The sequence below is a fragment of the Thalassophryne amazonica genome, chromosome 8 (assembly GCF_902500255.1).
Source record: "Thalassophryne amazonica chromosome 8, fThaAma1.1, whole genome shotgun sequence".
In the NCBI taxonomy this organism is placed as follows: Eukaryota; Metazoa; Chordata; class Actinopteri; order Batrachoidiformes; family Batrachoididae; genus Thalassophryne; species Thalassophryne amazonica.
Window position 1 is genome coordinate 108,892,110 of NC_047110.1, and position 14,229 is coordinate 108,906,338.

Below are 14,229 nucleotides of genomic sequence, written 5' to 3' on the forward strand. Positions count from 1 at the left end.
CTGAGGATGGAGCCACCAGGCAGGAGGAGAAGACAGAGGACAAAGAGGAAGTTTATGGATGTGCTGAGGGAGGACATGCAGGTAGTTGGTGTGACAGAGGAAGATACAGAGGACACGGTGAGATAGAAATGAGTAGCCTGCTGTGGCGCCCCCTAATGGGAGCAGCTGAACGAAGAAGTGCATATCTGAGCCTCAGCAGTCAAAAATATATATTTTTTTCCAAATGCATTTCAAGCCTCATTTCTCGGCCGTTTGAGTCTGTCTTTGCGATCTGTTTTGATCTGAATCCGTTAGACTGTATTCCAGGTGTGTGTTGTTTGGTCCTTGTAGCAGGGTGAAATATACTTTACCTTAGCTCCACCGCTCAGTCGCTGCAAACTGCCTCGCTCATTATTGCTTCCAGGTCTGGTTAATTTTTCTCTTGCTCCAATGAAATTGCTCACCGCTTGCTCCAAAAAAGAAAACAAAACCTTTGACATGAAGTGCTGTCGAGTGACAGCTGTTGTTCAGCCAGAACATTGGTTTACTTCCTGTCTGCCTGTCTCACTTTGAGTTGACATTTGGAGCTCATCAGTCAAATCACTGACTGAACAGTTAAAAATAAAGGCCCATACGCTCTTGGCACACCTTGAAAAAGAAGAATTAGTTGTTGCAGCAGCACTGTCTCCTGTTCATAAGCACGTCTACAACATACACTTAGAGAAGTTTACAAATGAACAGCACCAACTCTTCATTACAAAACTGTTATTGAATCCCATTTTTATGCCAAAAGTCTTTCCTCGTCTGTCAGTTTGTGTATGTGATGTAGCTCAGTGACATAAATTGCTGGATTACAAATATTTAGACCCTGGTTCAGTTCATTACTGCCCATGTACTTGGACAAGACAGTCCATCAGTCCACCCAGATGTAACTGGGTACCAGCCTCGACTGGGGAAGTAACCCGCATCCTGTCCAGTGGGAGTCGTAGACTTTCATCCTCTTCACACGACAGAATTCAGGGATGAGCACCAATGGGCTTCAGGGCCTGTACAGGACTTCTTCTTGGTGGATTGACTTGTCCCAGAGGATGATCCCATCAACTCCTCACTTGAAGGTGGATGCGTGATGTTGTCATGTACTTCTGTGTATGAGGTGCATCCAGGTACTGAGGTACTGGATGACTGATGGTCTGACTTTTATTCTTTGTGTTTTGGTGGTAAAGACTTTGAGCAGCAGTGTTGAAGTCTCTAATTCTTGGATTTAACATCGTAAAGTTGGTCCACTGCTTTGCCTTTTCTTATTTCTCTCATTTTTAGTGCATGAATACGTTAAACATCTTGTAACTCACCAAATTAAAAGGCCATCAAATAAATGATGAAGCAATTTGATGTTGGTACTATAGAGCTGTCTGCCACCTACTGGACAAGTCTGATATTACGATACAAGAACTTTTACGATACAAGAACAAATGTCCACAATGTGGACATTTGCCTTTGGTTTGGGAAAGAAAGAGAAAAGAGAAGAAAGAGAAGTCTTGTTTTCTTTGTCATATAAAAAATATAAATGAGTAAAACACCTCTGTATAGTTTCTTCAGGTAAGTACATTATATATGTGTTTATTCTGATAAGCGTTTTGTGGTAGAACATTCTTGACACGCTTTAATAACAGCTGTGCAGCAATGATGGGAAACTCCATTCATGTCTGGACAGAAATAAGTGGTCATTTGGAATTTTGTGGCTGATATTTCAGAGAAACCTAAATTGCAAAGGACAGCACGTCGATCTTTAGGTGATTGTCTTACTGCGCTGATGTTCCACATTTATGTGTGACAAATTCGCAGAAAACGTGAATAAGTCAGCAGAAAAACTTAATTATTAAGTTAAATAAACATAATAATAATAATAATAATAATAATAATAATAATAATAATAATAATGCTCATCAAGCGGATAAACTTCCCTTTCCTGGGCCACATTGACCACCTCTGACTGGGGGATCCCGAGGCGTTCCCAGGCCAGTGTGGAGATATAATCTCTCCACCTCGTCCTGGGTCTTCCCCGGAGTCTCCTCCCAGATGGACGTGCCTGGAACACCTCCCTAGGGAGCCGCCTGGGAGCTCCATCCTCATGGATGATGGAGCTTCTCACCTTATCTCTAAGGGAGACACCAGCCACCCTCCTAAGGAAGCCCATTTCGGCCGCTTGTACCCGTAATCTAGTTCTTTCGGTCATGATCCAACCCTCATGACCACAGGTGAGAGTAGGAATGAAGATTGTGAGTACAGAGATCGGATGGTCCTGAGAACAGACCCCCTCACTCTGTACTCCCGCAGCACCTCCCACAGTATCTCCCGGGGTACCCGATCATATGACTTCTTCAAGTCCACAAAACACATGTAGACTGGATGGGCATACTCCCAAGCCCCCTCCAGGATCCTTGTGAGAGTGAAGAGCTGGTCGGTTGTTCCACGACTAGGACGAAACCCTCATTGTTCCTCTTCAGTCTGAGGTTTGACTATTGGCCGAACCCTCCTTTCCAGCACCCTGGAGTAGACTTAAGCAGGGAGGCTGAGTCGTGTGATGCCCCTGTAGCTGGCACACACTCTCTGGTCTCCTTTTATAAATATGGGGACCACCATCCCAGTTTGCCACTCCTTAGGCACCGTCCCAGACCTCAACGCAATGTTGAAGAGTCGTCTCATCCAAGTCCCTCCACACCCGGCGCCTCACACCGTTTAAGGTCCAGCCCTTGTCAAGGAGAGTGGTTCCACAGTTGAGGCTGCGCGTACCAGATCTAACTGGTAGCACTCCACCTCCCACAAAGCTCCAGCTCCTTCCCCCACAGTGATTTGACGTTCCACACCCCCAGAGCTAGCTTCTGCCACCCGGGTCTGGTCCACTGTGGCCCTCATCATTCACCATCACCCATGGGACAGCGCACCGGATCCCAACGGTGCCACTTGCAGATGGTGAGCACACAGGGTGGAGATGGAAAGTCCATGTTGCTACTTTGGGTGGAGCCCGGCTATGCGTTAATGTTCTTTGTGTGAGTTGGGGCTTCATATCATTTTTGGATGGAAATCTGGCACAAAATGGAATCATTTTAGTGTACTTGAGTGCCATGAGTATTGTTTGAATCTTGTGTTCTTTATACTTCAAATTGTTAAGTTCTAGAAATGTGAATCATATAAGTTGAACCAACTGAAACAATATGAGTTAATTTAATCAGTAATCTTAATTTAGCTACGTGATATCAGGTGAAGTCTGGGAACATGAGCTGGTACCACACATCGCCACATCCACCACACTATGGAGCTGCCTTGAGTCCTGGATGGCAACCACCCAGGTAGACAGCTGGTCCTTCCCCACCTCTCCAAAGTAACCATCTATCTGCTGAAGCCAGGTGGCATGTCCTTGACCTTCTCCAGTCTCTGGGGTCCTCAACACTGACAGACCTGAACCTGCATGCTGGATGATGCACCACATGACCAAAATAATGCAAGTAACCATTTGATACCCAATGATCCTCCAAAGAGACCTCGTACCACAGACATCCAGTTGCCATTTTAGCTCACTGGTTCATGTCTAAACCTCACAACCCGACAGGAACCTCCAGGACCCAGAGGACCTGTGGCTTTATTCTCTTGCAGACATATCGAAATCACCAAATACTTCCAGGGACCTTAGTCGCTGAGAACATGAACTAAACTTTAGAAGTTGAGATAATCAGTTTCCTAATTTTTCTAGTTCTGATAACATTCATATTTTCAGTGTTTGCACGAGTAGAGAAAATGAGTATTTGACTCTTCTCACTGTTCTGTGCTTTTCCACACATTCTCTGCACCTCGTGGATCTGAATCACTGTCGGTTTCCAGCAGCAATCCAGAAGAAAACCAGACATTTATCTACATGAAATCGTCACGGATCATCACTTTAAAGCTTACGTTCTCCGACCATATTTCAGTCGGAGCTCTGTTTGGCTCACTCGCACTGTAAAATAAAACCCGCCTAATGAGCGCGGTACCAGGCGCCACATCGACCGGCCCAGACTGACTGTGCAGGTGGAGTTCTGCAGAAGGTGCAGCATTAACAGTGCAAGTTACATAAATCCCGAGTGTGTGCATGTGCATGTGCACGTGCGTGTGTGTGTTTTAAGGGATCATTTTGGACTTTGTATGAGGATTTTGTTGCACCTGTACAGTTGTTAACAGATTTACTTCCATTGTGTCTGCATTAGTTTTTTTTCTGTTGGCGCCAACAAAATGACAATAATAACAAGAGCAACAAGCAACAAAATAACCCCCCCAATACACACATGCACACACACACAGACACACACACATAATCTCAGCGCTGTCCACATCACGGTCCATTGCACAGCTCACGAGCTCTCTACATTTTGTTTTTCCTCCACAGCGGTGAAAATTTATATCAAATGACCTCTCAGTTGGAGTGTGTGGCTTGGAACCCTGTCACTTCACTGGCACCCACCATGAAGAGGTAGGACCGTGTCCTTCCATCGCTATTTGATAGCAGCAGTTACAGTTGAAAGTACACAAAAGAATTCAGGTTTCAGTGAGAATGAGAAGTGTAATTTGAACAACCTGATCATCTTGCACCAGTCGGATCAGTGCTGCCATTCGTTTATTTGAGTGAACGCAAGATATCGCAAAAAGTAACAGCTGGTTGCCAACAAGACTTTGCGGAGATGTTCTCAGTTGGTCAGACAAGATGTTTTCAAATTTTGGTGATAATTTAAATTGTTAGCATGTAGCCAGTTCCACTCGGATCCTCTTCATCTCACTTTGACGCACATCATGTAGTTTCACATCAACCTGCGACCACGTTTGTGATTTTGTTTTGTTTTTTTACTCAAATTACACTTATTTCTTTCCATACTTATCATCATATTGACAACACAGTAGCTGCAGTATCAAACCTCCAGTCCATGTTTCAGTAGACTGACATTAATCCCAAATCTGCATAAATAGTTGAGCAAATATGTGCAATATTTTATATACTTTGATGATAAAAGTATGAAATTTGCCACACAGTTAGAGCATACAGCCAGATTAATTTTGGCTATAGGGGCATCACAGAGGCGGCCATTTTCAAGATGGCTGCCAGGAGTTGTTGTTTTATCAGTTGCTCAGGTTCTAGACCATCATGGCTCTTGATTTTGGTGGCTAATCCTACATATTCAAGGATGGGGAATGCAGTAGTACTATTTACAACATGCTAACACCTATGTAACAACATATGGCATTCAGGTAAACTATTAAAATATGTAATTTTGGTGATATTATACATGTTTTTGAACTGTGACTAATGAGAGTACAACACAATACCCTACTTTTCAATGTTTCATTAATTGCTATTTACAAGAATTATCCAGTAGAGGGAGCTCTAAAAATAGTCTGACCTGCAGGAGCTTTTGGTCATCCACTGTTCTCTGCAGTAAGACTTGTTGGCGAAGATTTGATTGCTGCTAGAAATGTATGAGCAGTTTTTCTCAACACTCAGTAATGAACATGTGAATGATTTTAATTAAATGCATTTATACAAGAACTATGTTGCAACATCGTAAAGTCATAAATGCTTTTGCATCCCAATTTTTTTTTTTTTTATGTGCTGCAGGGCTGAAATGCAGGAATGGACTGTATGTGTATTAACAAATTAAATGAAGCTGACCATAAAAAATATATAAAATATCACTCGTTGATACTGTCTGCAATGAAATAAAAGTCCAAATAAATGGCAGAATCACTAAATGACCTCAAAAGCATGTAATTATTTTTTCCCATCTAATGAATCAGATCAATGAAATGGTGAAAATCACACAAGCACGTGGTTGTGCACATATGGGTGCATGTACAGATGCTACTATGACTAGTGAAATGTTTGTTTCAGAACAGCTGTTGATGAAATGAAAGTCCCGTTTAGCACAGCACAGGATGTCTTCTTTTCAATACAGACTCCTGAAGCATGTTCCAAAACATGGCCGTTACAAAGGTTTCAGAAAGTTTCAGAGCACTGCTTCGAGTTGGCTGTCACTAATTTGCAGTACAGATGAAAAGTTTTGGTATCATCCTCATCTTCTTGCCTATACATAGTGATTACTGTCTTAACTGGTAAGATGATGCACACATGAACGTAGGCGCCTCCACAAACCATCCAGCAGGTGGTAGACACATCTATGGAATATTTAATCTGCAAAACAAAGCTGCTTTTTCATTTGATTTTGTGTATGACAACTCACCACTGTAACAAGGTCATCCTCATTATGCACTCTTTTAATTTGGTGAGTTACAAGATGAGATTAATTGTTCTTCTCCTTCTTCTTCTTTCGGCTGCTCCCTTTAGGGGGCGCCACAGCAGATCAGTCATTTTCATCTCACCCTGTCCTCTGAATCCTCCTCTGTCACACCAACGACCTGCATGTCCTCCCTCACACATCCATAAACCTCCTCTTTGGTCTCCCTCTTCTCCTCCTGCCTGGTTGCTCCATCCTCAGCATCCTTCTCCCTATATACCCTGGGTCCCTCCTTTGCACATGCCCAAACCTTCTCAATCTCGCCGCTCTGACCTGTGCTGTCCCTCTAATATGTTCATTCCTAATCCTGTCCATCTTTGTCACTCCCAAAGAGAATTAGAACATCTTCAGCTCTGCCTCCTGTCTTTTTGTTAGTGTCACTGTCTCTAAGCCATCCAACATAGCTGGTCTCACTACTGTCTTGTAAACTTTCCCCTTCACTCTTGCAGATATTCTTTGGTCATAAATCACTTCTGCTACCTTTCTCCACCCACTCCACCCTGCCTGCACTCTCTTCTTCACCTCTCTACCGCACTCTCCATTAATGTGTACTGTTGACCTCAAGTATTTACACTCATCTACTTTCACCACTTCTACTCCTTGTAACTGCACTATTCCACTGGGCTCCCTCTCATTCACACACATGTACTCAGTCTTGCTCCACCTGACTATCTCCACCTTTCCAGGCTAGACTTAACCTGCTCTCTACTATCACTGCACATCACAGTGTCATCTGCAAACATCATAGTCCATGGGGACTCCTGTCTGATCTCATCAGTCAACCTGTCCATCACCACTGCAAACAAGAAAGGACTCAGAGCTGATCCTTGGTGTAATCCCACCTCCACCTTGAATGGGTTTGTCATTCTTACTGCGCATCTCACCGCTGTCACACTATTCTTGTACATGTCCTGCACCACCCTAACATACTTCTCTGCCACTCCAGACTTCCTCATGCAATACCACAACTCTTCTCTTGGCACCCTGTCATAAGCTTTCTTTAAATCCACAAACACACAATGTAACTCTTTCTGGCCTTCTCTGTACTTCTCCAACAGTATTCTCAGAGCAAACATTGTGCTCTTTCTTGGCATGAAACCATATTGCTGCTCACAGATCTTCATTTGTTTTCTAAGCCTAGCTTCTACTACTCTTTCCCACAACTTCATGCTGTGGATGATCCACTTAATGGCTCTGTAGTTACTGCAGCTCTGCACATCACCTTTGTTCTTAAAAATAGGAACCAGCACACTTCCTCTCCATTCCTCAGACATCTTCTCAATTTCCAATATTTTATTAAACAGTCTGGTTAGAAACTCCACTACCATCTCTCCAAGACATTTCCGTGCCTCCACTGGAATGTCATCTGGACCAACTGCCTTTCCACTCTTCATCTTTTTTATAGCAGCCCTCACTTCATCCTTACTAATCCCTCGTACTTCCTGATTTGCTCTCTCCGCATTATCCAGCCTTTTCTCTCTCTCATTCATCAGCTCCTCAAAATATTCCCTCCACCTTCTCAACACACTCTCCTCACTTGTCAGCACATTATCATCTGCATCTTTTACCACCCTAACCTGCTGCAGATCCTTTCCAGCTCTGTCCCTTTGTCTGGTACAAGTCCTTTTCTCCTTCCTTACTATTCAACTTCTTGTACAGTTCGTTAAATGCCTTTTTCCTTCGCTTTTACTGCTTCTCCTTTCGCCTTACTTCCTTGTACTCCTGTCTACTTTCTTCATCTCTCTGACTATCCAAATTCTTTTTCACCAAACTCTTTCTCTTTATGCTTTCCTGGACATCTTCGATCTGCTGTCCAAATGTCACACCCAGTACCTTACTAGCTGTCTCCCTCACCATATCTGCAGTAGTTCCCCTGTTGTCCAAAATTACTTCACCTCCATCCAATGCCTCCGTCACCTGGAGCCTCATGTTCAAAGACTTGCATTGACTTTCTACTAAAAGTTGTCGTATGCCAAAACCCTGAATCTGGCGTAAGCACAAATATATTTAGATGTATCAAAGTGTGTGTAGGCATGAATTCATGCACGTTCCGTTTGTACATCCCACTGAACGTGGAGTTGAGCATGGAACCAAACTCCTCCCTGGCCACGCCCTATTTAAATATGCAATTTCATGTAAATAGGCCCTTGGAGCAGGGATTCCCCACGACATCACATTAGACAACATGAACACAGAAAAGAAATTCGACGATAGATGACTGAAAATGACATGGAGACACACAGGGACAGTTTATTCAGTACGCTGTTAAATGGATTAATCATGAAACTGGAAAAATGTTTGTGGGAGCTACGGAGTGTGAGTGGGTGAGGCCAACATGCAGAACAGTACGCACACACTGATGTTAAAAAGGTGAGGCGCGCCTCCTCTGACAGCGTGACATCACAATTTACACACGTGTTTATTGACAAATACTGAACACAGGAAGCCTGTTAAGAAGCCTGTTAAGAAGCTCTAAAATAAAAAAAACATTAATAATAATAATAATAAAAACATATATGCATGCGCACATGCCCGTGTGTCCACTCTGGTTTTTGTTTGGAACAATTACACAAACTATTTTAACACTAGTGAGCCCCATGGCCCCCATGGCACTAGTGAGCCCCATGGCTCACTGTGCCAGCTGCCTGATGCACATTTGTGCATCACATATGATTTGAACATTAATGGAATGAAAATGTTTCCAATTAACAGAAACAAATTCATCATGTGACGGCCCCTTTATAGCAAAATGTGTACAATTAATAGTTCCAATTACATTCGGGAAACCGGCTCTCGCTGCAAAATGTGCTGTAATGTTGGAAAGTACCTGGTTGACAGTCGGATGATTGCAGCTCGGCTCCAGGTTGACTGGCACACTCCTGACTGATCAGCCAGCTCACGCTGGAATGCCCCTGATGCCAGGAAGCCCAGCGTGGTCAGCACCTGTGTGGGCACAGACACCCCCTGGCTTCTCACCGTATTGTGCTCTGGTTCTGCTCACAACTCAAAATCAGTTTCAGAGCCAATTATGCTAATTTGGAAGTAAATCCTCGTGTTCCCTGAATACACACTCATGTCGGATTGCACCATTTGCAAGGTGCTTTAACAACGCTAACGCAGCCACTGTTAGTGCAATTTTACGCATCACTTTGCACGTGCTTTTATATCCATCCATATGATTACAACACGTGAGTGTGTTAATTGTTCATCAGTGTGTCTCTGATGTGCACATCACTCTGATGACTTCTTGTTTTCACACTATTAATGGTTCCCAGCATCACCTTTACATGTCCACAGTGGAACAACAGCTGTAGAAACGTGCGTATGCCAGCCAGGATTGTTGCGTGATGCACTGCACATTTCCTCACTGAAGTCACTTTTGATACATCTGCACGTGGACGTGGAGACGGGCGTACGCCAGGTTTTTGTGCATATGCACGCTTTGTACATGAGGCCCCGGCTCACTGAACTTCACACAACAGTCTTCCTCCTTCAGCTGAGAACATGAATTGTTATTGATATGAAAAAAAATGGCTAGAATGGACTCACTCACTCACTCACTCACTCACTCACACACCCAGTTCTGCAGTAAAAGCTTGTGTAACGCTACGTAACTATTGTCTTATTGTCAACTTGTCCTTTAAACCACATAATGTCATGACAATCTGGACAAAATGCTCCATTTATTTTAGATGAAAATTTTGGCAGATTTTGAAAATTGGAAATAACTTAATTACTCCTTAAATAAATTATTTGATAAATGCAAATGTGTCATTCTTTAATTAGAAAAAGAAATTCCCTCAGATGTCAAACTAATAAATCTTGTGCTTCCGTGTTTGTATTATTCCTTGTTTAAAAAAAGTAATGCATCTTTATGGAAAAAATATTAATAATTTGCAAGCATGAATGTCACGGTGACCCACAGAGCTGCATGCCGGTCAGCGTCTATGTTGGCTCACAAAGTCGTCCATCACACCTGACGTATGAATGTGCACGTGCACGACCACAGCCTGCGTGCACGACACTCAGTAGGAAGGGAGAAGGATGATCTTAGGGTGTTACCTCATTGTAGTGTGTGTGTGTGTGTGTGTGTGTGTGTGTGTGTGTGTGTGTGTGTGTGTGTGTGTGTGTGTGTGTGTGTGTGTGTCTGAGATCTCAGGATTTTGCTGGACTGATTTAGCAGCTGTGGGTGTCTCTTTGTTTCATAGCTCATTATTCACTCCGCTGAGCGAACAAGTGAAAACATGTTTTCTGGACCAAATTAACTTAAAAAAAAAAACTTAGCAGCACTGGATAAATTATGGTACATTATTAAAGCACAAAGTGTTTTTATACAGTATGTTCCACATCATTAATTTCAAATTTGAATTAATGTTGTGTGGGCCGCCAGAAGAGGAGGTACTGCTGGCCCACCACCAGAGGGCGACCTGTCTGGAGTGCGGGCTCCAGGCACCAGAGGGCGCAGCCGCCTCACAGGAGCAGCCAGGGTGACAGCTGTCACGCATCACCGGCAACAGCTGTTACCAATCATCTGATCGGCAGGAGTATATCAGCAGGACGACGTCTCCACCTCTTTGCCGAGATATCGTTTCTACCTGGAAGGTAACGTATCTCAGCTGACGGATTGTATCCTTTTGGATTTTGTGCGTTGTTCTGTGGATTACTTTTCCAACGAGAGGTGGAGGTAGCTTTCCTGCCGTTCGGATTCCTGGGTGCAAACGCGCCCTCATTTAATTGTTCTTTGTTCCTCGCCAGCAGTACCAGGTCCGACACGCGGAGGCAGTGGCCACCTGGGAGTTCGGGACTTGGCGGCTCCAGTATTCCCGGGGTCTGGTGGCGGAGGAAACCGTGTGGTTCCGGTTCTACTTTGGAGAGGCGTCTCCTATCTTCGAGCCTGCCCACACAACACCTTTGTGAATTGACTTTTGTCCATTACTGTAATCTGTTGTATTTGTTGTGCACATTCACAACAGTAAAGTGTTGTTATTTGACCTATTCCATTGTCCGTTCATTTGCGCCCCCTGTTGTGGGTCCGTGTACTTACACTTTCCCAACAGGATATCTCGGCCAACGTCATGGATCCCGAGGGGCATCAACCGGCTGTTGAACGGCCAATGGAAGAACAGGGCGCAAAGGCGTCCGCAGGAGGAATGATCGGTGAGTTGCAGCGGATCCTCACCGCTTTCATGGCTCGGTTGGATTTAATGACCGAGCAGAACGTCCTCCTTAACCGCAGGGTGGAGGCTCTCGCCGCGCAGGTGGAGGCGCGCCCCCAGGGCGCTGCTGCGGCTCTCCCTCCTGTCGACCCTGTGCGTAACAGTGACGTTCCACAGGTCATTCAACGACCCCTCCCACCTTCCCCGGAAGCATACATAAGCCCTCCAGAGCCGTACGGAGGTTGTGTGGAGACGTGCGCGGACTTCCTTATGCAGTGTTCGCTCGTCTTCGCACAACGTCCTGTCATGTACGCGACTGATGCTAGCAAGATAGCTTATGTAATAAACCTGCTTCGCGGTGAGGCACGCGCTTGGGCTACAGCGCTCTGGGAGCAGAATTCACGGCTCCTTCAGACATATGATGGGTTTGTGAGGGAGTTCAGAACAGTGTTCGATCACCCAAATAGAGGAGAGACCGCTTCAGCCGTGCTGCTGTCAATGAGACAGGGGCGCCGGAGCGCAGCTGCTTATGCAGTCGACTTCCGCATCGCGGCTGCGAGGTCCGGCTGGAATAGCACTGCCCTCCGCGCCGCCTTTGTAAACGGACTGTCATTGGTTCTAAAGGAGCACCTGGTGGCTAAGGACGAACCGCGGGATTTAGATGGGCTTATTGATCTCGTCATACGATTAGACAATCGGTTAGAAGAACGCCGTCGGGAACGAGACGAAGGGCGTGGCCGGGCACGCGCCGTCCCTCTCCCTTCCGGTTCCGACCGCGTTCCGCCCTCCCCACGCTCCACGGCCCCTGCGCTCCGTGTGGTTACAGCTCCCCCTGCTGACGAAGATATGGACACGAGCAGGGCCACATTTAGGGCACCAGATAGACAGAGGAGGCTGGCCCGTGGAGCGTGTTTTGTTTGTGGCTCGATAGAGCATCAGGTAAGAGACTGCCCCGAGCGGTTAAACACCAACGCCCGCCCCTAGAAACTGGGCTAGGGGTGGGCCGAGACATTCACGTGGGACACACCCACATTGCCACACGACTCCCAGTTACAATCCTTTATGAGGATTTAACCCTGAAGGCCCCAGCACTGGTGGACACGGGCTCTGAAGGGAATCTGTTAGACAGCAGATGGGCCAGGGAGATAGGGCTCCCTCTGGTGGCGCTTACCTCGCCTGTGCAGGTGCGGGCACTAGATGGCTCCCTACTCCCTCCAATCATGCATAAGACACCACCTGTAACTCTGGTGGTGTCAGGAAATCACCGGGAGGAGATCGAGTTTTTTGTGACTCCTGCTACCTCCCGTGTGATTTTAGGGTTCCCCTGGATGTTAAAACACAATCCCCGGATCGATTGGCCGTCCGGGGTAGTGGTTCAGTGGAGCGAGACCTGCCATCGGGTATGTTTAGGTTCCTCGGTTCCTCCCGGTTCCCAGGCGAAGGAGGAGGTCAGAGTCCCGCCCAATCTAGGGACGGTGCCGGTGGAGTACCACGACCTTGTGGATGTGTTCAGTAAGGATCTGGCGCTCACCCTTCCCCCCCACCGTCCGTATGATTGTGCCATTGATTTGGTTCCAGGCGGTGAGTTCCCGTCCAGCAGGCTGTACAACCTCTCACGACCTGAGCGCGAATCAATGGAGACCTACATCCGGGACTCTTTAGCCGCCGGGTTGATCCGGAATTCCACCTCCCCGATGGGTGCAGGTTTCTTTTTTGTGGGTAAAAAAGACGGCGGACTTCGTCCATGCATTGATTATAGGGGACTGAACGAAATCACGGTTCGTAATCGATACCCGTTGCCCCTGTTGGATTCAGTGTTCACGCCCCTGCATGGAGCCTGAATATTCACTAAGCTAGATCTTAGAAATGCGTATCACCTGGTTCGGATCCGGAAGGGAGACGAGTGGAAGACGGCATTTAACACCCCCATAGGTCACTTTGAGTACCTGGTCATGCCGTTCGGCCTCACAAACGCCCCCGCGACGTTCCAAGCTTTGGTTAATGATGTCTTGCGGGATTTCCTGCACCGATTCGTCTTCGTATATCTAGACGATATACTCATCTTTTCTCCGGATCCTGAGACTCACGTCCAGCATGTACGTCAGGTCCTGCAGCGGTTGTTGGAGAACCGGCTGTTTGTGAAGGGCGAGAAGTGTGAGTTCCACCGCACATCTTTGCCCTTCCTGGGGTTTATCATCTCCCCCAACTCCGTCGCTCCTGATCCGGCCAAGGTTGCGGCGGTGAGAGACTGGCCCCAACCCACTAGCCGTAGGAAGCTGCAACAGTTCCTCGGCTTTGCTAATTTCTACAGGAGGTTCATTAAGGGCTACAGTCAGGTAGTTAGCCCCCTGACAGCCCTGACCTCACCAAAAGTCCCCTTCACCTGGTCGGAGCGTTGCGATTCCGCGTTCAAGGAGTTGAAACGGCGCTTCTCGTCTGCACCCGTTCTGGTGCAGCCCGATCCTAGTCGCCAGTTAGTGGTTGAAGTGGACGCCTCGGACTCAGGGATAGGAGCTGTGCTTTCCCAGAGCGGGAAGACCGATAAGGTCCTTCACCCGTGTGCCTATTTTTCCCGCAGGTTGACCCCGGCCGAACAGAATTATGACGTCGGCAATCGAGAACTCCTTGCGGTGAAAGAGGCTCTTGAAGAGTGGAGACATCTGTTGGAGGGAACGTCCGTGCCATTCATGGTTTTCACTGACCACCGGAACCTGGAGTATATCAGGACCGCCAAGCGGCTGAACCCCAGGCAAGCCCGCTGGTCACTGTTCTTCGGCCGT

General features: G+C 46.4%; 1 protein-coding gene across 4 annotated transcripts in view; it reads left to right on the forward strand.

Moving 5' to 3' along the window:
• wt1a (WT1 transcription factor a) overlaps positions 1-14,229 on the forward strand; it is a 60,470-nt gene that overhangs the window by 18,963 nt on the left and 27,278 nt on the right. For 2 of the 4 annotated variants that reach the window (XM_034177223.1, XM_034177224.1), the window contains exon 4: positions 4,397-4,480. The exons of the other annotated variants lie outside the window; for them this stretch is intronic. In XM_034177223.1, coding sequence (XP_034033114.1) covers positions 4,397-4,480 — 84 coding nt within the window. The remainder of the gene's footprint in view (positions 1-4,396; positions 4,481-14,229) is intronic. 4 annotated transcript variants of the gene reach the window in all.